We start from the raw sequence: 23711 nt of genomic DNA on the forward strand, positions 1-23711 counted from the left end.
CAGGCCTGCCATGCCCCCGAACTGGTTCCCCAGGTGGTTCTCCCCATGCGCAGAACAGTTTTAATTGCACTGTGCATGTGTGCGCAGCACAAATCAAGCGCATCCACACGAGCGAATCAGCAATAATGCCTGCCAGAACCCACCCCTGGCAGCCACCTAAGGAACGGGGAGGGGGCGGAGGGGGGGAGGTTATGCCCCCCCCCCCCAATTTACAGCCAGTCCCTGCTTGCCAATCTCGGTCACCGTTTTGCGGATCCCAATTGTTGCTTTAGTCTGGCCACTGAAGGGTTAAACCGCAGCCAGGCTCTTATCCTATAGATGCAGCTCTGCCCACTGGGGGATGATAAATAACCCACATTAGACTCTTATGAAAAGCTGAGCCGCTTGAAATTCCACAGTAGGAGATGGGAATATCCAATTACACTACCATTTTGGTTACCAAGTGATCGTTATTTTGTTCTAGCAGAAAAGTTTTAAGCCCACTTGTTGGGTGTGTGTTTGTGTGCGTGCGTGCTTCTGACGGTTATGCAAAGGTAAGGTGCCACAGGAAGCCATCCCCTTCCGCCCTGCAAGTAAAGGACACCTGGGCCGCTCATCCACAGCTCGTTTTGAAAAAGAGAGAGAAAATCAGATGCTGGTTCACACCAGGTGTTTCAGAGCTCACCGCCCAAAAGTTGATAGTAAAAGCACCTTATATTCCCCTCCCTCTAGGCCAGTGGTCAGAAACTGTATTTACTTGAGCTTGAGAGCTGAGTCAGAAGCCAAGACAGGCCGAGTTCTACCACGCAAGCACATGTCCCTTCCTGAGGCCCAAAAAATATCTCACATTCCTACACGTTGGAATCAAATTTCTGGAAGCTTTCTCAACCTTTCCGCTCCGAGTTGGCACACAATCCATCTTGAGAGAAGAAAGCACCGAGCCTTACGGTTTCCTGCGCACGAAGCTGTGGGAATGGCCCCGCTCCATTTTTGGACCTTAAACTTCTACCTTCTTTAGAGTAAGTAACACATTTGCAGAACTTCATTAGCTCCAACAAGCTTTTAGGAGCAATTGCAGTTAAGTAGGAAACTTTCCAGGGTGGATAAAAGTTCAGCCACAAAGGAAGCATCTGAGAATTGCTGAGATATAATTTAATGGAATACCATATTCCTATGCTTGGGAAATACAAAAGGGATACAGGTAGTCCTTGAGTTATAACAGTTTGCTTAGTGACCAAAGTTACAACGGCACCAAAAGAGGGACTTTTTTCCAATGTTTCAATTACAACCATTTTTCAGTTAGGACTTTTGAAGCATCCTGACGATCATGTGTTCAAAATCCAGATACTCGCCAACGGGTTCATATTTATGACGTTTGCAGCCGCCTCGGGGTCACGCGATCCCCCTTGGCGATCTTTTGACAAGTGAAGTCAATGGGGAAGCCGGATCCACTGGACAACCGGGTTACTGACTTCATAACTGAAGCGATTCATTTAACAACCCTGGCAAGGAAGGTTGTAAAATGGGGCAAAGCTCCCTTAGCAACGGTCCCTTAGCAACAGGTATTCCGGGCTCAATGGTGGCCCTTAAGTTGAAGGCAACCTGCAGATTCTGAACTTCATTTCCAACATCAGACCGTCTGTGTTTAATGCACCAAAGTGCCCCTAAAAGCAGGGGTCTCCAACCTGGGCAACTTTAAGATTTGTGGACCTCAACTCCCAGAATTCCTCAGCCAGCAAAACTTGTGGACCTCAACTCCCAGAATTCCTCAGCCAGCAAAACTTGTGGACCTCAACTCCCAGAATTCCTCAGCCAGCAAAACTTGTGGACCTCAACTCCCAGAATTCCTCAGCCAGCAAAACTTGTGGACCTCAACTCCCAGAATTCCTCAGCCAGCAAAACTTGTGGACCTCAACTCCCAGAATTCCTCAGCCAGCAAAACTTGTGGACCTCAACTCCCAGAATTCCTCAGCCAGCAAAACTTGTGGACCTCAACTCCCAGAATTCCTCAGCCAGCAAGCTGGCTGAGGAATTCTGGGAGTTCAGGTCCACAAGTTTTGCTGGCTAGAGGAATTCTGGGAGTTGAGGTCCACAAGTCTTAAAGTTGCCCAAGTTGGAGACCTCTGCCCTAAAGGACAGCCATCAATCATTAGGCGTAGATGGATCTCACCACCTTCTCCTCTACTCTGGCCACCCCATCAACACCGCTAGCCTCCTTGAGAACTAAGCCACAGCTGGCTTGTTCAGCAGTTCCTTTTCCTCCTTCCATGCAGGAGGACTCTAAATGCCAATCACCAAGAACTATATTCTGGGGCAACAAACTATTTTGTGATACATCTAAACCAATGCAAAGTACTTTTTTTTTAAAGGACCTACAATCAGTAACGTTAATTTCCCCCCACTTTCCTACCCTAGCAGTTTCACAAACAATAACAAGAGAAGGGTGAGAAAAAGGTTATCAAAGTTCCTGAGCAAACAAAAGTCCTGCAAAACAGGAAAACCGTTACTGGACTCCTTGCTAAACAGGGCAGAAATACTTTTTGAAACAGGAGAGGCAACATGGATATCTGCACCTATAGAAGTTACATGCACAGCCATGTGCAATTTGCATGTGTTTCAAAGCAGGAATGTTCTGTATTGTTTATCTACAAATTAAATTATTGCATTTTACTCCCATTTCATTTTAAATTGCATTGTATTGCAATTTCATTCTAAATTTTATTTTATTCCAATTTCATTTTACATTGTTTTTATCGGATTTTAGTAATAATTTGTGTTTGGAACTCTGCACTTTGATATGGCCTATAAATCAATACAGTAAACTCCCTAACTACTATATTCAGTAGGAAAATCTGCTAGCAATTTAAGTGATATAACGGGGGTTTGGGGAATTGTTTTTTCCTGCAAAAAGTAAACAAATCATTAATATTTCAGAGAAACTTCTCAAGCATCAAGGTTCAGGTTATAAATAGAAAACAGGTGAAGCTTACTTTTAAATATGAGCATTCAAGCAATTTTTGGAGAAACAATTATTCAGACAAATAGAAATATTTACACAAAATACATCTGCAGTCTATTTGAGGAGCAGACTTTGGCCATGAAAGATAACATTTGCTTACTGATTTTCAGTACTACCATCAAATACATTGAATCTGTTTCTTTCCTTTCCTTATTAATTCTTAACGAATTTGACAAATGCAGATTTCTGGAACTGAGTGTTTGTTAGAATGTATTTCATGCTTTCCCTGTACTGATAAAATGCATTCCTTTGCACATTTTAACCATACCAGTGCTAAAGGCTTATAAACAAGGGGACCTTTTACTGGGATCATTAAGTGATCCACAGTGCCAAGTCCACGACAAGCAATCCTACGAGAGAGGAAGTACAGGTAGTCCTCAACGTATGACCGCAATTGAGCCCAAAATTTCTGCTGCTAACTGAGACCATTGCCCCATTTTATGACTTTTCTTGCCTTGGTTGCTAAGTGAGTCACTGCAGTTATTAAGTTAGTAACACAGCTGTTAAGTGAGCCTGGCTTCCTCATTTCCTTTGCTTGTCAGCAGATTGCAAAAGGGATCACGTGACCCTGAGAAACTGTGACCGTCATAAATATGAACCAGCTGCTAAGCCTCTGGATTTTGATCACGTGATCATACGAGGATGCTACCACGCTCACAACTGGAACAAATGGTCCCTTTTTTCAGTGCTGTTGTAACTTTGAAAGGTTACACTAAATCTACTACTTGTAGATCGAGGACTTACCCGTATATTAACTAGCTTTATCTTGTGAAAGTATTTTGATTCCTGGGATTTATTTAACATTGGGAACACCTTTGTTGGTACACGAAGTTTGCTAGTACACAAAGTCCCAAGGGCACTTTTTCAGAAGGCAACTGGACTTTCTTGGTCTTTGCTTGTGGTTTTGCTTGAAGACATTTCGCTTCTCATCCAAGAAGCTTCTTCAGTTCTCAAGAACTGAAGAAGCTTCTTAGATGAGAAGCAAAACGTCTTCAAGCAGAAACAAAGACAGCCCAGGTTTGTTTTGGTTTTTTTGAAAAAGCACCTTAGGGACAACCATGATCTGGAGGACTGAGAACCTCCATAGACATTTAATGCACGGGTTATTTTTCTTCGGAAAGTCTTGCTAAAACCAACATTGTATCCCGCACATTAAAAGATCTACCTACCAGAAAAGTCTCCAGCGATGACATTGGGTGAATTTGTAGCCTCCGTTTCAGTGTAGGACAACGTGGAATTTGAAAGGTCTAGGAAGCAGAGGGAAAAAAGAGGCACATGTTATTTTCTAGACGGCCAATAATTTTACCATCCCAAGAAACATTCCCACAAGGGCTGCGCAACGGTTCTCACTCACTTTCCCAAAGGTGCTTTCACAATTGTGGGAGGGAGCACTCATGTACTTCTCCATAAAGCAGCCACGTGGAAGCAGAAAATAGAATAGAACAGAACAGAACAAGCTGGGAGGGACCTTGGAGGTCTTCTAGTCCTGCCCCCTGCTCAAGCAGGAGAACCTATACTATTTCAGACAAGTGACTCTTCTTGAACACCTCCAGTGACGATTTCTGAAGTCAGGAGTTCCTACTAGTTAATTGTTCTCACTATTAGGAAGTTTCTCTTTAATTCTAGGTTGCTTCTCTCCTTGCTTAGTTTCCATCCATTGTTTCTTGTCTTGCTTTGGAGAATGATTTGACCCCCCCCTCTTCTTTGTGGCAGCCCCTCAAGTACTGCTATCATGCCACCCCTAATTCTTCTTTTCTTTAGACTAGCTAAACCCAAATCCTGCAGCCTTCCTTCACGTTTTAAGTCTCCAGCTTCCTGCCTGGCTGACTTTTAAGTAGCCCTCTTGATGAAAATATAGGAAATTGTATGATACCGGGTACACTAGATAAGTATGTATTTAATATTGCAGGTTTTGACAGCAGCAAGGATTATATTTGCACAATCCTGGAAAAATGAAGTAACAACATGAGATGAAGAAATAATTAAAAAAAATACTAGTGTGTGCAGAAGTGGACAGATTGACCTGAAGAATTAAACAGAAAGAGGATACAGAATATTATCAAACATGGAATCCATTTTATCAATGGTTGGGGAAAAGGGGTGGTGATTAACAGTATTGTTAAACAAACCAAATATCCAGACAACACAATGTTAATTAAGCACTAATAAATGCTCCTTCACTAGACTAGCCATGCCCAGTTCCTGCAACCATTCATCGTATGATCCAGTCCCCTACCTATAATATAACTATTTTTAAGGAGTTGCCCTGAAAATATAAGTCAGGTCTGTCTTGTTTGCTGAGATGAGAGACTGCAGTTCACCAAAGGTTTTCTCTTAACCTAACCAAGAGACGCCAACGGCTAATACGAATGAAGAGCAGGAGTTCTCTTTTCCAAATGCACAAACACTGGCAGGATTTGGACCTCCAAAATAACCAGGGTTGAGTGGATTGAACAAGTAGAAACTTGGAGCTCCATAGCTAAGGTTACACCAAACTCCTCATTGTTACTATAACTTAATTATCGCTATTAAAATTCTTGAAGCTGTTTATTCTTGTTTCCTTCCTTCCTTCCTCCCCGCCAGAGACCAAGAAAACTTTGTTTTAACAAGTTAAAAGTCTTTTGTTAAGTGTCTCTCTCCCTCTCTCTCTCTCTCTCTCCCTCTCTCTCTCTCTCTCTCTCTCTCTCTCCTTCACTTGTGCCACTTTATTTAAAAATGTGCTCCAAAAGCCGGGTACAAATCAATTAATTATTTTGCTGGTTTTCACTTTTCTTCCCAATTCTGCTGGTTGAAAAAGCAAAGTTCCAATACATGAACTCGGAGTTTCCTGTCTACCAAGAATACCATTATTATCCAGGGTGGACACAATACTCAACTTAGGACCATAATTGACCCCCAAATTTATGATGCTAAGCGAGACAATTGTTAAGTGAGTTTTGCCCCATTTTATGACTTTTCTTGCCAGAGTTAAGTGAATCACTGCAGCTGTCAAGTTAGTAACCCGGTTGTTAAGTGAATCCGGCTTCCCCATTGACTTTGCTTGTCAGAAGGTCACAAAAGGGGATCACATGACCCCAGGACACTGCAACCGTCATAAGTACATGTCAGTTGCCAAGTGTCTGAATTTTGATCACGTGATCACAGGGATACTGCAGCGGTTGTAAACAAACAAAATGGCCTTAAGTGACTTTTTCCAGTGTTGTTGTAACTTTGAAAGGTCACTTTGAGTTTTGCCCCGTTTTACAACCTTTCGTGCCACCGTTGTTAAATGAATCGCTGCAGTCGTTAAGTTAGTAACCCGGTTGTTAAGTGAATCAGGCTTCCCCCTTGACTTTGCTTGTCAGGAGGTCACAAAAAGGGATCACGTGACCCTGGGACCCTGCGACCGTCCTAAATACACGCCAGTTGCCAATCATCCGAATTCTGATTGTGGGAACGCTGCAACAGTCCTAGTGCGAAAAATGGCTGTAAGTCGCTTTTTTCAATGCCACTGAAATTCTGAATGGTCACTAAATGGATAGTTGTAAGTCAAGGACTGCCTGTATTGCCTGAACCTCTTCTAATGCTGAAACGAAACCTCCAACAAACCGAAGGGGCCTCGTTGTTTCTTGAAACCACCTTTGCTATGTTGGTTTGGATAATTCTACCCATGCCAGGACTCTTGTAAGCACCAGACCTAAGAATCTTCTTACTCGCTCTGCAATGTGTCACACTGAGTTTCATCCAAGGATAGTAGTTCTCCATCCTTTGCATAATCCATAACAGCACTCTACAAGCCTTCCATGTACAAGCCGTTCAAGATGGGGAGAGGGAAGGAGATCAAACTCTTCTCCAAAGCACCAAAAGGCAGGACTAGAAACAATGGGTGGAAACTAATCAAGGAGAGAAGCAACCTGGAATTAAGGATAAACTTCCTAACAGTGAGGAAAATTAACTAGTGCAACAGAAGTTGCCTTCAGAAGTTGGGGCTGCTTCATCACTGGAGGCTTTCAAAAAGAGATTGGACAACCATTTGTCTGAAATGGTCTAGGGCAGGGGTTCTCAACCTGTGGGTCGGGACCCCTTTAGGGGGTCGAACGATCCTTTCACAGGGGTCGCCTAAGACCATCGGAAAACACATATTTTCGATGGTCTTAGGAACCGAGACACCAATTTTATGGTTGGGGACCACAACAACATGAGGAACTGTATTAAAGAGTCGCGGCATTGGGAAGGTTGAGAACCACTGGTCTAGGGGCTCCTGCTCGAGCAGGGGGCTGGACTAGAAGACCTCCAAGGTCCCTTACAACTCTGCTATTCTGTTTTATGTCTACATTATGAGCCGTGGTGGCGCAGTGGTGAGAGTGCAGTACTGCAGGCTACTTCTGCTGACTGCCCACTGACTGCAATTTGGCAGTTCGAATCTCACCAAGCTCAAGGTTGACTCAGCCTTCCGTCCTTCCAGGGTCGGTAAAATGAGGGCCCAGATTGTTGGGGGCAAGAGGCTGACTCTGTAAACCACTTAGAGAGGGCTGTAAAGCACTGTGAAGCGATATATAAGTCTAAGTGCTATTGCTATCACCTTGCATTACACGCACAGAGAAAAGTCAAAAGTGGCCATCTTCCATTTGGAAAAGAATCAAAATACAGGTCTCCAGTTGTGAATATCACAAGTGGACCGTTCTTACTAATGCTCAGAAAACTACAGGAGGGAAGTCTGGGTGGAGAACATACTTACTCAATGGCTTTTGCTCATCCTTTGGAGACAGCCGGGAATAAGGAGGGGGTGGCGATTCTGAAAAAGAAAAAGGAGGCAAATGAACTATTATCTAAGTTGGTTTCTATCTCAATGAAGTCACTTGTAGTTGAACAAAGGATAGGATATTGGTCAGAAGCTCACATGTATGAAAAGATACTTCAATTGACAAAAAGCAGAATAACCAACTCAACTTCCTTTGCCAAGCTTCAGGGCTTAGATGCATGCAATTCTTATGAGTAGAAGACTTCCATGGTCCACAAATAACCCTCCATCCAAGTTCCCTTGCTTGGCTGACCCAACACTTGACTAAATAGGGATAGGGTAGTCTGTGGGTCGGCATTTCCTAGGAACCCCTAAGACCTTCTTAGCATAGTTTTCTCAAACTTGGTCGTTTGAAGGTGTGTGTGGACTTCAACTCCCAGAAGTCCACCTATCTTGAAATGGCCAAGGTTGAGAAATACTGCCTTAGCATGTTGCATCAAGCAAACCATAATGCTTAATCATAAGATGGCGTGGTACAAATAGGCGCTTTGTCCCTTGGGGAAAATGTAGAATACATCAGTTACGTGGGTTTAGCATATGGTACATATGTATTAAAGAGACCGTGACTTATCATTTTCCAGGTCATTTACTCTGCAACAATCCCATTGAAAGCAATAGGGTTTTAGGTTGGCTGAATACAAGTCTGGTCCTCACAAAGAATGTGATCCAGCCTGTAATAGGTAGTGCTTGACCTATGACCATAACTGAACCCCAAATTTCTGTTGTTAAGGGAGACATTTGTCAAGAGAGTAATGTAACATTTTATTGCTCTTTTATGACATTTCTTGCCACCGTTGTTAAGTGAACCACTGCAGCTGTTCACTTAGTAACCTGGTTGTGAAGTGAACCTGGCTTCCCCATTAATTTTGCTTGTCAGAAAGTCTTAAAAGGTAAATCACGTGACCCCGGGGACACGGCGACCGTCATAAAGATGAACCCAGACGCCAAGCATTTGAATTTTGATTGCAAGACCATGGGCATGCTGCGAAAGTTGTGAAAAATGCTTGTAAGTCATGTTTTTCAGTGCCATTGTAAATTTTGAACGGTCACTAAATGAGCTGTTGGAAGTCAAGGACTACCTGTAGTTAAGTTTTCTCCATGTCAGTTGGAGAGGCAGCCCCCAAATTTAGAACTTTATCCCCATGTGCCTGGAAAACTACCATCTTTTGCTTGAACTCAAAGTATCTTCCTCACAGTTTTCCTGTCTAAGCAGTGGGTTGGACTAGAAGACCTCCAAGGTCCCTTCCAACTCTGTTATTCTATTCTATTCGTTCCAGCAATACAAGAATGCAGAGCCTCTTAACACCGGGACAGTTTTCAAGCAAATAATGGCATATTCACATGCCATACTAAGGCCTGGTTCATTAGAGACAGAGTCTTTGTTTGGACAATGCACTAAATCCAGACCAAACAAATGGAATCCTGGTTTTTAGGACAACGTGTGAATCCAGTAAGTGCCATTTCCCCTCCTTTCAAGAGCCTCAAAGGGACTTTAATTGTGGTCCAGGGGTTCCCAAAACCTTGAGCTAATTCAAAGGAGTGCAACAAAGGAGCTGGCTTTTGCATAACACACAGCCTAAAATCCACTGGGTTAAAGGATCAGCATGAGGTGCAAATCCAACCAGAAGGTTTGATGGATGATTCAGGTGTTTTAAGAATTTGCGCGACTGAGTTAATTCAGCAAACCACGTATTATTTTGCATTGGGTAAACACCAGCGGATAGCTCAGCAGGGAACTAAAAGAGTCAAAACTGGCTAACAAACTAAACTGGTTTAACTCTGGAGCTGAAAAATTCCTAACGACACTGTCACTTTTTTGGCAAAAACCAAACTTCCTCCGGATATGTCTAGCATGCTCAAGACAGCCAAAACTTTCCTCTTTTAGGTTTCTGTGCCTCTATTACAAGGAAGACGGTATTTGGTTCCCATCCGTTGCTTCTTGTCCTGCCTTCTGGTGCTTTGGAGAATAGGTGGGTCCCCTCTTCTTGGTGGCAGCACCTCAAGTATTAGAAGACTGCTATCATGCCACCACTAATCCTTCTTAAGAGCTGTCCAGTGTCCTCTGAAAAGCCTCCAGTAACGAAGCTCCCACAACCTCTGAAGGCAACTTCTGTTCCACTGGTTGATTGTTCTCCCTGTTAGGAAGTTTCTCCTTAATTCCAGGCTGCTTCTCTCCTTGAGAAGCATTTCTATCCATTTTCTAGTTTTTTTCCCTTGAACATTTTTTCTTTGCAGCAATTGCAAACATAGCAGTCCCAAAGGTGCTTTTTCAGGAGGCAATTGGGACTTTCTTGCTTTTTACTTCTCATCCAAGAAACTTCTTCAGCTCTTTGGCACATATCAATTTTTAAGTAGGTCACATTTTTATCCTTTGTTTCTTTGACCACGTTTTCTTTGATGCTTAAGAAAACAAAACAGAAGAGTCGCCGGAGGAGAAATGGAACTCCTCTCGCAGGACAACATTTAAAATAAGGTTGCCACCATTTCTCCAAGGCACTTCCTGCATTTGTCCCCTCAACTGATGCCCCATCACCAAGACTTTTCTCCCTTCATCTTTTCTCCTCTCCTGCATCATAAAACCTTGGGGGGAAGTAGAACCGCAAAAGAACAGAGATGTCCATTGGGATGGTCAAAAAACATCCAAGGAGCAGTCGTAAGAGGGCCACTGAAATTTTGTCTGGCTTCTACAGTGACGCACATAAAAACCAGATGAAGTTTAATTGCACCATCAGAATTGCCACGAGGAGAAATAATGAAATGTTCATGACAATATCAATATTCTACAACTTGCATCCTTTCATGGGACACTAAGTGCCTGTCGTAATTCCAGCTTCATAGTAGTTTACCTTCACTCTCCTGGTCTCAGCCATTAATTTTCAGTTAATGAAAGTTAACCAGTTGGCTAAACCATGGCTTAGCAAGGTGTTCCTCCCTCCCTCCTTCTCTCTCTCTCTCGCTCTCTCTGGTCTTGAGCTTCTGGGTAAAAGGTATACAGGTAGTCCTTGACTTATGACTACAATGGAGCCCAAAATTTCCATTGCTCAGCAAGACAGTTGTTAAGTGAGTTTTGCCCCGTTTTACAACCTTTCGTGCCACCGTTGTTAAATGAATCACTGCAGTCGTTAAGTTAGTAACCCGGTTGTTAAGTGAATCAGGCTTCCCCCTTGACTTTGCTTGTCAGGAGGTCACAAAAAGGGATCACGTGACCCTGGGACCCTGCGACCGTCCTAAATACACGCCAGTTGCCAATCATCCGAATTCTGATTGTGGGAACGCTGCAACAGTCCTAGTGCGAAAAATGGCTGTAAGTCGCTTTTTTCAATGCCACTGAAATTCTGAATGGTCACTAAATGGATAGTTGTAAGTCAAGGACTGCCTGTATTGCCTGAACCTCTTCTAAAAGAGTCAAAACTGGCTACCAAACTAAACTGGTTTAACTCTGGAGCTGAAAAATTCCTAACGACACTGTCACTTTTTTTGGCAAAAACCAAACTTCCTCCAGATATGTCCAGCATGCTCAAGATAGCCAAAACTTTCCTCTTTTAGGTTTCTGTGCCTCTATTACAAGGAAGACGGTATTGGGTGTCCCAGTAAATAGTCAAGGGACAGAATTCCATCACTCCCGATAGGAAAGATACAAAAGACTGAATTCAGAGCATAACAGGGGAAAAATTGGTATTGCAAAACAAATTGAAAAACGAAGGAAAAACTCATCTCCTTATTCGACTGCAGCATCATGAAAAAGGAAAATAGCTAACAGCGATGTTAGGCTCTCCGAGGGTCCGTCCTCCCCTCTTTAAATGACATTTTTTAAAAAATAGGGAGACGGAAAACAGCTCCCTCCGCCCTTTCACTAACATGCTTATGAGATGGAGGCCATCCCAAACTGCATCCAAGAAACATTTTCCTGGATTTCTACTCAGTTCCACATCTAATTGCATTATATTACTGGAGCAAGAGAAAAAAATCATTCAAACCAAGACATTCAGGCTCAGGTAGCTGGTTCTTCTTCTCCCGTACAGGTTTGGCAAGTTTGAAAAACACGTTTGCAAAAGGAGGTTTTTTTTTCATTAAAAAACACACACACACAACCTCCACTTGCCATAAAGATCCGCTTTTAAAAATAAGAGGCGCTGTTGCTTTAAGACAGGCGGTCAGATAGAAGGGCCAGTCAAGCTGGCGCCAGCCAAATGCAAACTGCATATTATCACCACTTCTTCACCTAAATAGGGGGTTTGGGGGGGGGAGCGGAGGAGAAACTCCTTCAGAAAGAAAGGAAGGGGGAAGATTTCTTTCTAAGCACAACCTGAAAATGATCTCCACCGAAAGGGGGATAATAAACGCCAGGCCAAAAGAAGAGAACGGGGGGGGGGGGGGGATTTGCCTACGTGGGGTTCTCTCCATCTGTTTTTGCCTGAAGAAACCAGTTATTTTTCCTCTACCTCCCCCTCCAAAAAAAAACCTCTTTTTCTTCCCTTTGGTTATAATCCAGGGATGTCCAATCTTGGCAACTTTTAAGACCGATGAACTTCAACTTCCCCAGCCAGGGGGATTCTGGGAGTTGAAGCCCACAGGTCTTAGAAGTTGCCACGGTTGGACATCCTAATAATAATAATAATAATAATAATAATGAGGAGGAGGAGGAGGAGGAGGAGGAGGAGGAGGAGGAGGAGGAGGAGGAGGAGGAGGAGAAAAATTTTACAAGATACATCTACAAATTGCAGCTTCCTGCAATAACACCAGCGGAACTGCAAAAAACTGCATACTCGGAACATCTTATATTTTAAGAAGGTCCTTGGTTGATACCTAGGAAGCTGCCAGCAACCCCTATCAACCATTAGCACCAGTCACTGGTATTTGTGATGCATTTTTGAATGTTCAGGTGGCTGAGATTCATGTTTAATGAATCAAGTATAATAATAATAAAAGAGCACAGCCTGACAACAACAATCGAGCCCAAAATTTCTGCTGCTAAATGAGACAGTTGTAAAATGAATTTCGCCCCGTTTTTACAACCTTTCTTGCCAACCCTTGTTGAGTGAATCACTGCCGTTGTTAAATTAATAACACGGTTGTTAAGTGGATCTGCCTTCCCTATTGACTTTGCTTGTCAGAAGGTCGCAAAAGGGGATCATCACCTGACCCTGGGACACTGCAGTCGTCATAAATACGAGTCAGTTGCCAAGTGCATTTTGATCACGTGACCATGGGATGCTGCAACAGTCATTAAGTGGGGAAAATGGTCATAAGTCACTTTTTTAAAGTGCCATTGTAACCTTGAACAGTCACTAAACCAACTATTTCAAGTCTAGGACTACCTGTAATTTTTGGGATACAATTGCCACAGGTAAGAAAGAAAGCAAAGCAAGAAAGGCTACAATTTTACCGCGGAGTTTGTGTGTTTATTTTCCGGGAGTTATTCTCCAAAGTTTTAAAAAGTTTGAAAAGGCTGAGAAAAAAGCAAGGGACATCCGTTTCCCAAACTCAAGCTGCCATCGAGGGTTTGGGGACAGCCAAAAAACCCAAAATTCTTTATTTTTTAAACAGAGGCATGGAATAAAAACCACGAAAAGTATTAGTACCACTTTATACATCCTTAGTTAGGCCATACCTGGAATCCTGCAACCAGTTTTGGTCACCATGTTACAAAAAAGATGTTGATAGACTTTGGAAAAAGTTCAGAGAAGAGCAACTAAGATGATCAAAGGCCTGGAGACTAAAACATATGAAGAATCTTTGCAGGATTTGGGTTTGTCTAGTCTAAAGAAAAGAAGAATTAAGGGTGACATGATATCAGTCTTCCAGTATTTGAGGGGCTGCCACAAAGAAGAGGGGGGCAAATTATTCTCCAAAGCACCAGAAGGCAGAACAAGAAACAAAGGATGGAAACCTGTCAAAGAGAGAAGCAACCTTAAATCAAGGAGAAACTTCCTAACAATGAGGGCAATTAACCAGGGGAACAGAAGTTGCCTCCAGAAATCATCGGCACTCCATCACTGGAGGTTTTTAAGAAGAGTCTAGACAGTCACTTATCTGAAGTGCTACAGGTTCTCCTGCTTGAGCAGGGGGCTGGACTAGAAGACCTCTAAGGTCCCTTCCAGCATTATTCTCGTTTACTGATTCTCTCTCCGAATGCCACTTTTCGAAAACCTGCCAATCCAGGTTAAGGGCTCCTTGCTGCCAAAGCAAGGGAGGGATTCGGACAAGCGCAGCCTGCCTCCCCTTCCCCTCCCTCGGATTTAGCCCTGCTCCAGTGAGCAGCAGCTATTCTGCTACAGCCGCCTGTGCAGGGGCTGCTGGGGAAGGGGGGGGGGGAGCTGTTCCCAGGGCGACCCAAATCAGGAAAAGGGGAAAGCACCTTTTTGCAAAAGTCGCCTTCTGCTTTCCCCTCCCTCATTTGACTTGCCCCTTCTGCAAGGCCCTGCAGAAACTTTCAGCCAAGCAAGCCAAGCATGATTTTTGTTGTTGTTGTTGTTCAGCACCAAGAAAAGGATCTAATTGCACATAAGTAGGAGCTGGGATCCTTCTGGTTTCCGGCCCTTTATTATGGGTCTCCTCTTACCCAGCCAGCCTAGAATCTAACAGATCCCATTCCCGCAAAACTTTCCCCTCACCCTCTTCGGTTGCTTTCTTGCTTTTAATACCAGACCCTGGTAGAAAAGTTAACTCTTTGCTGGCTGGAATCCAGCCTTGGCTGCAGGTTTTGGATTCTTTTCCTTCAGGAATTTGGGGGGGGGAGGTTTCCAGGGAGGGGACCATCCTTCAAGTAAAATGCAAATAAACACAATTCTTACTTTGCATTTCAATGGATCGCTCAAAGGCTCAAAGTCCACTTACTGCATGGACCCCGCAACAGACATGATGGCTGGAGGATAAAACATATGAAGAGCGGTTGCAGGAACTGGGTGTGTCTAGTCTGATAAAAAGCAGGATTATGCATGATACAATGGTTGAGTTCCAATATTTGAGGGGCTGCCACCAAGAAGTGGGGGGGGGGGGCAACCTATTCTCCAAAGCACCAGAGAGCAGGACAAGAAGTAACGGATGGAAACTGATCAAGAAGAAGCAACCTGGAATTAAGGAGAAACTTCCTAACAGGGAGAACAATTAACCAGTGGAACAGAAGTTGCCTTCATAGGTTGTGGGTGCTTCGTCACTGGAGGCTTTTAAGAAGACACTGGACAGTCACTCGGCTGGAATGGTGCAGGGTCTCCTGCTTGAGAAGGGGGTTGAACTAGAAGACCTCCAAGGTCCCTTCCAGCTCCATTCTGATTCTTTGTTTTGTTTGTTTGATTGGTTGATTGACTGATTGAACTAATCAAGGAGAGAAGCAACCTGGAATTAAGGAGACACTTCCTCACAGGGAGGGCAATTAACCAGTAGAAGTTGTAGGTGCTCCCATCACTGGAGGCTTTTCAAAAGAGACTGGACAGCCACTTCCAGGTCTCCTGCTTGAGCAGGGGGGGTGGGGTTGGACTGGAAGACCTCCAAGGTCCCTCTTCCAACCCTGTTATTCTGTTAGAGTTGGCCAGCAAAGTTCATCGGGGAGATGATGACACTTCACCCACCAGGTTCCACCAGTTTCAAAGCCCGTGGGTTGTGCAAAAGGGGAGGGGGGGAGGGGGGCCACCCAAGGGGTGCTGAGTCAGAGACACGGGAGCCAGACCAGCTGGACCAGTGAGGAGGGATCCTAGCAATTGTGGTTCAGCAACATCTGCAAAGCTGTTGGTCCTCATGTAAACTATTGTCTGCAGCCAGACTGGGACGGAATGGAATTCCCCGCTCAGCTGTTAAAGACTTTCCAGTATAAACGGTGTGTGCTGGGCCCTGCACAAAACAACGTCAAAGTTCTTGATGGAAGCAGAATTTTCATGAATCCAGAAGCAAAAAACAGAACAGAAAGAGGATCTGGAAGGAAAAGTGATTTCCCTATTTGGGGAGAGCTAGAACAGAATTACACATTCCTTATTCCTAATCGTTTCAGGCAATGTTTGCAGGCTCCAAATATTTATCCTAACTTGTTGTTGATGATGTTTTAATAGCCAGAAACAGCAAATGAGAAAGCAAATCAGATTCTGCCATACTTCAGATAGAAAATCTATAGGATGAAATATCCATCCAAAATCACTCCCTGAGCTTACACAGAGAATAGAAAGAACTGTATTCCATTTGCTGTAGGACTTTTTGGATGGTACCAATAACGTCTTCCTCCCTTCCTTCTTATTCCCTCCCTCTTCTCCATCCTTCCTCTCTGCCTCCCCTCTCCTTCCTTACCTTCTTCCTTCCGGATTCCATCCCTCTCTCTCTTCTCCTAACGTCTCCTTCCTTCCTTCCTATCGCCTCTCTCTTCTCCATCTTTCCTTCCTCCCTCCCCTCTCCTTCTTCCCTGTTTCCCTCCTTCTCATTCCCATCTTCTTTCCTTCCTTCCTATTCCCTCCCTCTCTTCTCCATCTTTCCTTCCTCCCTCCCCTCTCCTTCTTTCCCTGCTTCCCTCCTTCTCATTTCCATCTTTCCTTTCTTCCTTCCTTCCATCCTTTCCTTCCCTCTCTCTCGCTCTCCCTCTTCTGCTTCCTTCCTTCTGTCCCTCCTTCTTTGCTTTAGATACTGGCAACATTCAAGCACCCCTTCAAGCCACTGGACCCCAGCCACAAGTTCCAAACAAAAATATCTCTAAAACACAACAGGCTTTATCTGGGAATTTCTCGAAGGCCAATCAAGAGTTAACGGTTGTGTGTAAAACTAGCTGCAGCAATGCCCACAGTTTAAACTGACACTGGATTCTTAAAGAGCTCTTACTAAGAATCAAGACTGACCCCATTTCGAGATGACCATAAAACCAAGAGGAGATCAATTATAAATAAATACAAATCCATGTCACATGGGGAATGAATGGTCTTCTGGGATCAGAGATGTGTAACCTCCCATGGGGGAAGAGTTAAGATGTACTCCAAAAACTGGCCAAGGCTTGGGAAACCTATTTTTTGCAATTAAAGTCTCATTACGCTGAGCGGATGTTCTTATCTCACATTAGAAGTAGCAACTGGGTGGCAACTTCAGGAGAGATGCAGATTGCATAGACCTCTTAGGGCCCTCATGTTCTTCAGGTGTGAACATGCCAGATTTGGGGGTGATTTCTTTAACACAACACAAATTGGTGCTCAGCTCCTAAAAAATGTACACAAAGACTTCTCCAGTCTTAATAGCAAAGCACAGCCAAAGAGTCAGGTTTAGCAATGCTGGAGTTATTGGATAAAGATCATTCATGTACTAGTGACTTTAGAGAATCTTCTGGAGGGAGCAGTGTTTCTCAACCTTGGCCAGCTGGGGAATTCCGGGAGTTGAAGTCCACACATCTAAAGTGGCCAAAGTGGAAAAAAAAACGGCTCCTCTAAAGTCATCCAAACTTCATTGTAGACACCTTTGTATCACCAACAGTGGCTGAGCAAGGCTATGAAGATGCTGTCAGTTGCTGGGATGGTAATGACCTGGGACAGTGTTTCTCAACCTTGGCAACTTGAAGATGGATGAACTTCAACTCCCAGAATTCCCCAGCCAACTATGCTCATTACACTGAGCCAATTATGCTGGCTGAGGAATTCTGGGAGTTGAAGTTCGCCCATCTTCAAGTTGGCCAAAGTTGAGAAACATTGACCTAGGACTTAGGTCATCAACCTTAGATGCAGAAACTCACGTAGGTGACTTGAGGCCAATCATATTATTTCCCCTTAATCCGTCTCACAAGACTGTTGTTGGGGGAAATAAACTTAGGGAAAAGGCAGGACCTCAGTTCAGTGAAGGAATAAAACCAAACAGTTTAAAGCCACAAGTAGTGTCATGACTAAGGACTCTGTTTGGGATTATGCATGTTCGTTCTTGATTTCACAAGAATTCGGTGACTCTCAGGCCGTTGAAAGCCTTGAGAACATCACAGGTTTGGGAATTGGGGTTTTAAAGTTCTCTAGATACGGAATTTTCCACACATCCAAACCATGGCTGCATGTTAGGATCAAGCCACAATGTGGTTTCTTAAAATCTGCCTTTTCCAAGCTGAGTCAAAGGCTAAAACTGGATCTTGGTTTATTTACGGCAGGGGTGTCCAAACTTGGGAACTTTAAGACTTGTGGACTTCAACTCCCAGAATTCCCGGGAGTTGAAGTCCACAAGTCTTAAAGTTGCCAAGTTTGGACACCCCTGATTTACGGATTTCATTTGCACAGCTTGCCCACCTCACCTACAACAGTCACTTTGAAAGTCAAAAAAGAATATGTAGACATATAAAACATCATCCTTCAACAAACCTTGCTTAAAAGAAACCACGTTAGGGGTAATCCTCGACTTACGCCACCACTGAGCCCCAAATTTCTATTGCTAAACGAGACAGTTGTTAAATGAATTTCATCCCGTTTTTACAACCTCTCTTGTTAAGTGAATCCCTGCCGTTGTTAAATTCATAACACAGTTGTTAAGTGAATCTGGATACCCCACTGACTTTTGCTTTTCAGAAGGCCATGAAAGTGGATCACAGCAACCGTCATAAATATGAACTAGTTGCCAAGTGTCTGAATTTTGATCCTGTGGCCATAGGGATGTTGCAATGGTCATTAAGTGTGAAAAACTGTCACAAGTCACTTTTCTCAGGGGTGTAACTTTGGATGGTCACTAAAGGAACGGTTGGAAGTTGAGGATAACCTGGATAATGCCATCTATAGCACCAGAAGATGACAGCAGACAAATGTTATATGGGGTTGAATGCTTTCAGCATGCTTGGTTATTTACAAAGGAGAAGTTATCCGCCTGCAGGGAAGGATAGAAGCTTCCACCGGCAAGATTCCTCCTAGATCAGGGGTGTCCAAACTTGGGAACTTTAAGACTTGTGGACTTAAAGTTCCCTGGGGAACTTTCCCTGGGGAAAGTTGGCTGGGGAATTCTGGGAGTTGAAGTCCACAAGTCTTAAAGTTCCCAAGTTTGGACACCCCTGTCCTAGATGTTCCAATTCTCAAAGTGACATATGAAGAAGTCTTGGTTGGATGCAAAATTGAACTCAGGACTCAGACGGTGCCACCCAAGGGGCCAATGTTTTCTGAAGGCATGCATTTGCCTCTGAAAATCCTCTTTTAAGGGAATTTGAGAGTATAGGAAAGTAGAAGGTCACTCCTTGCTCTTTACAAGAGACTTCCAAAACTACTATGCTTAAACGCCACTTGCCAGAAACCATAACTTCTCATTTTCACCCAGTGGGCAACCGTGAATTTAAGCTAACATTTCCAGCTGAAGGGAGGACAGAAAAGGAAGCCGCCAAACACCACAAGGATGATGGTGAAGAAGCTCAAAAAAAGAATCCTCAGCAGATGCTTTGAGGTTATTAAGACACACAAGGACCTCAAGAGAGGCACTTTGTCAACTTTCAGAACACAATGAAATCCTTACCGGATCAGGTACCCAGCTCATTATCAAGGGGCTTGGGCTGAAGCGCCAACACTGCATCCCTTCATCCACCCAAGAGGGAACTCATGTTGTGGGCAACCCTCCCCATCCCCCACCTACTTGGGGCCCCCTCAAGGCAGGACTGCAGAATCTTCCTCCTGTCCAGGCCTGTTGGGATCTGCATTCCCAAAGTGGGTGGGTCTGGAGGCCAGGGAGGTGGGGCTACTGAGGGGAGCGGGGGGGGGGGTCTCTCCTTCTGGTTCAGAGTGCAAGAGGAGGTGAGAGAGACATTTGCTTCCAGACCACCCTCTCCCCTCCCCGGTGGGGAGAGTCCGTCCCCTTCTGGTTTGGAGCCAACCCAGAGCCAAAAGGGGGATGGATGTTAAATGGCACAAATAATTGAGGAGTGGGGTGGGGTGGGGTGTTGTGGTCCAACAGAGTCCAGACAGGCCTATCGGCAGCTCCGTCTCCAGAGGTTTTCCTGCCCTGACTTGTATATCCTCAAATGGCTTTTTGTGGGACTCGTAACTTTTTCAGTGCATCCCTGGAAGAGAGCTCCAACACACATTAGGGCAGGGGTCTCCAACCTTGGCCTCTTTATGCCTGGAGGACTTCAACTCATCTGCCAGGCTTAAAGTGGCCAAGGTTGGAGACCCCTGCTTTATCGGAGGTAGGCAGGCAAATCCAAACCTCCCTCCTTAAAGTGGCCAAGGTTGGGGACCCCTGTCTTAGACCATTCCCCCAGCCACCCACCCACCCAAATGTGGCAAACGTAAGGTATGAGGAATTCATTTCCCAGAATTCCACGCTGGCTGGGGAATTCTGGGTGTTGAAGTCCGCCAGGTTTAAAGTGCCCAAGGTTGGAGACCCCTACATTGGAGCACAGATGTTGACTAAGCCCAGGCAGAATCTGTCCTGCTCTGCTTTCTCCCAGCCTGCCAGACACAACAGCCCTTCTGTTGGGAAAGCAGAGGTGGCTGCTCCCAGCAAGAGTTGTTTAGTCTGGCCAGGTGGCATCACAACTTCACCCTAAGGAACACCGACCCACAAGCCCAGCCCGCGACCAGTCCAGGGAAACACACACACACACACCGGTTGGGAAAGGCAGTCTCTGGGCCCCGGCAGCCCCGCGCCTTACCTGGCCCGCACAGCCGGCTGAAGTGGTAGGGGTTGCAGCAGACGGTGGGCCCGTCGGGGAGGCCGAAGCTCCGGCACTCGCACAGCGGCTTCAGCTCGGCGGGGCACTGGAGGTCCGGCCAGCGGAAGAGTTTGCCCAGGAGCAGCTGCGGCGGGGCCGCCTGGCCGCCCAGACGCCCTTCCAGCTCGGCCCGGGAGACCAGGACGCAGCCGCTGGGCATCCCTCCGCGGGACTCGACGGCCTCCAGCAGGCTGTCGAGGGAGCGCTCCTTGAGGCGCTTCAGGAGCGAGTAGGTGACGCTCTTCAGCTCCTGCTCCAGCAGCGACAGGCGGGAGCGGCCGTCGGGGCAGGCGGCGCCGTCCAAGTCCCGCTCCTTGAAGAGGCAGCAGCTCACCGTCCGGCCGTCGCTCTCCTGAGCCCACCAGCCGCCTTCCTTCTGGCCGCCGCCCCCGGCCTCCTGCGCCGCCGCTTCCTCGGCCTCCTCCGCCAGGGGGTCGCCGTCTCCGCGCACCATGGAGCCCTCCGGAGCGGCCGGGTCCTCGACGGCGCCTCCGCAGGTCACCGGGCGCCTCCCCTCGCTGCCGCCGGGCTCTTCGCTCTTCCTGAGGCTGCTGCTCCTCGCATCTCCTCCGTCCGGGCCTCCGCCGCCGCCGCCGTCGGGGAGGACCCGGCTTCTCCAAAGGCGCCGCACAAGCCCTGCCCGTTTGGACCTGAACATGCGCTTCGCCCGGGCTGCCCTTCGCTGGCTCCGGGTCAGACCCTCCCGGACGGGCGCCGCATGCAGGGGAGCCAGCGAGGGTTGAGGCTGCTGCTGCTACCGCGGCGGCGGCGGCGGCGCCCGGACCAAGGGCTCGCACGGCCGGCCCAGCCACTCGCCGAGGGTCGGCAGCCGCGCTGCCGCATCAGGAAGCGCAGCAACGGCATAGAGCGGCAGCCCCGCAGGCCGACGGCGCGGGAGGGGCAGGCAAAGCGCCCGCCGGCCGGAGCCGCCGCCGCCCGCCCCCTCGGCTCTCTCTGCGGGAAGACGCCGAGCCCGAGACGGCTCCTGCCCGGAGGCCGCCCGCCTCCACGCGGCGTCTGCGCTCCCGCTCGGCTCCCTCGACGACGGGCTCTTCCTCGGCCGCCGCTCACGAAGTTGGCCGGACTTGGCCAGGGAGCAGCAGCGGCAGCAGCAGGCCGCCTCCCGGGCTCGGAGGCGGGCCGGAGCAGCCCGGCATAGCTGGCTCGGCCGCAGCAGCGATCCCCGTCCCGGGGCCGGAGTGGGTCCCGTCCACGCGCGGAGTGGAGCCCGGCGGGGCGGCGCCGGCGTTGCTGCTGCGGCTGCGGCTGCGGCTGCTAATGCGGCTGCTTTGGGCCGCGGGGCTTCCCCGGAGGCGCGAGCGGGAGAGGCGAGCGGGCGATCGCGGCGCCGAGCCTGGCGCTGCCTGCCTGGCCGTCCTCGCTGGCGCTGCCTTTTTTGTTCTCCCGCACGGAGCGCTCGGGGCCCCCTCGGCGAGCGCGGAGTCATTGGCTCCCTCCCATCATGTGCCAGTCTAGACACTTTGGCGGCGCGGGAGGGTTGCGCAAACAAGCGCTCGGGTTTCTTCCCTCTTAAAGGAAAACGCCTCCCGTCGCTTCGGCCCAAGGCAGCCCCGCTTGGTCCTCCGGCCCCGGGGAAGGCGCCCCAGCGGCGGAGGGCAGGGAGGCGGGATGGGAAGAGTTGGAAGGGGCCTTGGAGGTCTTCTAGTCCAGCCCCCGGCTCAAGCAGGAGATCCCATACCATTTCAGACAAGTGATTGTCCACTTTCTTTTTAAAGGCTCCAAGATGGAGCACCCACAACTTCTGGTGGCAAACAGTTCCACTGGCAATTTGCTCTCACTGTTAGGAAATTTCTCCTTAATTCCAGGTTGCTTCTCCCCTTGATTAGTTTCCATCTTCTTGTACTGCCTTCTGGTGTTTTGCTGGACTTCCTCAGAGCACCAGCATGGGCCTGAGTCCTGCAGGTGTGTGTGTGTGTGTGACTGGTCACTGGAGGGACAACAAGGGAAGTCGAGGCAGGAATTTGAACGACCCTCTTTCTTTCAGCTGCTTGTCCGTGGCCTAACTCTTCCCCCCAGAGATCCCAGAGATAGTTAGGGTCCCGTCTTTTGATACTCACAACAATCCTGCAAGGTGGGTTTGGGCTGGAAGAAGAAATGGCCAGTCAGCTTCTTTAGCTAGCAAGCTGTGCTGATCAGAAAAGAGTCCAATGTGGTGGCTATTGAGGTGGGAGACAACCGGGAAATCCCAGAGCTGCAGCCTAGATTTGGGGAGTTGAAAACACTTTTTAGAAGGGGGCAAATAGGTGAATGAGGCCGTCGAAATGATGTCCCGGTGTCTGGAGGCCGTACGGGTCTGGATGGATGGCAACCGACTAAAACTCAACCCTTCCAAGACGGAGTGGCTGTGGCTTCCGGCCTCCCGGTTCAACCAGGTGTTTCCATCTCTGGCCATCGGGGGCGTCCAACTAGCCCCCATGGAACAGGTGCGCAATTTGGGCGTCCTCCTGGATGCCCGGCTGTCCATGGATAACCATGTAACAGCCGTGGCAAGGGGGGCGTTCCATCAGGTCCGCCTGATGCGCCAATTGCGCCCCTTATTGGACCGGGATGCCCTACGCACAGTCACCCATGCGCTAGTGACGTCTCGCCTGGATTACTGCAATGCTCTCTACATGGGGCTTCCCTTGAGATGCACTCGGAGACTACAGTTGGTCCAGAACGCGGCCGCGCGGGTGATTATGGGGAGGACTAGGTACTCCCCTGTAACACCTCTCCTGCGCGAGCTGCACTGGCTTCCTGTGGTCTACCGAGTGCGTTTCAAGGTTTTGATTATGATCTTTAAAGCGCTTCATGGCACAGGGCCTAGTTATATGCAGGATCGCATCCTGCCCCACACATCCCTACGACCAATTCGCTCACACAGAGAGGGACTTCTCCGGGTGCCGTCCGCCAAACAGTGCCGGGGGGCGACACCCAGGAGCAGAGCCTTCTCTGTGGTGGGCCCAGCCCTGTGGAATGACCTCCCCCGTGACATCAGGATTACTTCCGATCTCCGCTCCTTCCGTGTACAGCTGAAGACCCACCTCTTTCAATTATCTGGCCTGGCTCAATCGTAATTATTCTTATTCCTCCTAACTGTTTTTAAATTGTATTTTAAACGTTAAACCTTAATTTTATATCGGGTTTTTACAATTGGGGTATTTTAATGCGGGTCTTTTAACTGTCTATATGATGTAAATTGTTTACCTCCTCCGAGTCCGTGTTTGTGTATCTGTATGTATGTTCTGTATGTACGCCTATGTGTTTTATATATTTTCTGTGTTTTATATGCCCCATTGTACGCCGCCCCG

At 47.1% G+C, this 23711-nt stretch overlaps 1 protein-coding gene across 1 annotated transcript in view; it reads right to left on the bottom strand.

Moving 5' to 3' along the window:
• SMAD6 (SMAD family member 6) overlaps positions 1–21168 on the bottom strand; it is a 59132-nt gene extending 37964 nt beyond the window's left edge. Inside the window, exons 1-3 of the mRNA XM_081965223.1 lie at positions 20341–21168; positions 7716–7772; positions 4168–4245 (exon numbers count right to left, since the gene is read on the bottom strand). Of these exons, the coding sequence (XP_081821349.1) occupies positions 4168–4245; positions 7716–7772; positions 20341–21058 (853 nt within the window). The 5' untranslated portion in view covers positions 21059–21168. The remainder of the gene's footprint in view (positions 1–4167; positions 4246–7715; positions 7773–20340) is intronic.
• Between the last annotated feature and the right edge of the window lie 2543 nt (positions 21169–23711).

This window comes from Natrix helvetica, assembly GCF_964273705.1.
Source record: "Natrix helvetica genome assembly, chromosome: 12".
NCBI classification, from domain to species: Eukaryota; Metazoa; Chordata; class Lepidosauria; order Squamata; family Natricidae; genus Natrix; species Natrix helvetica.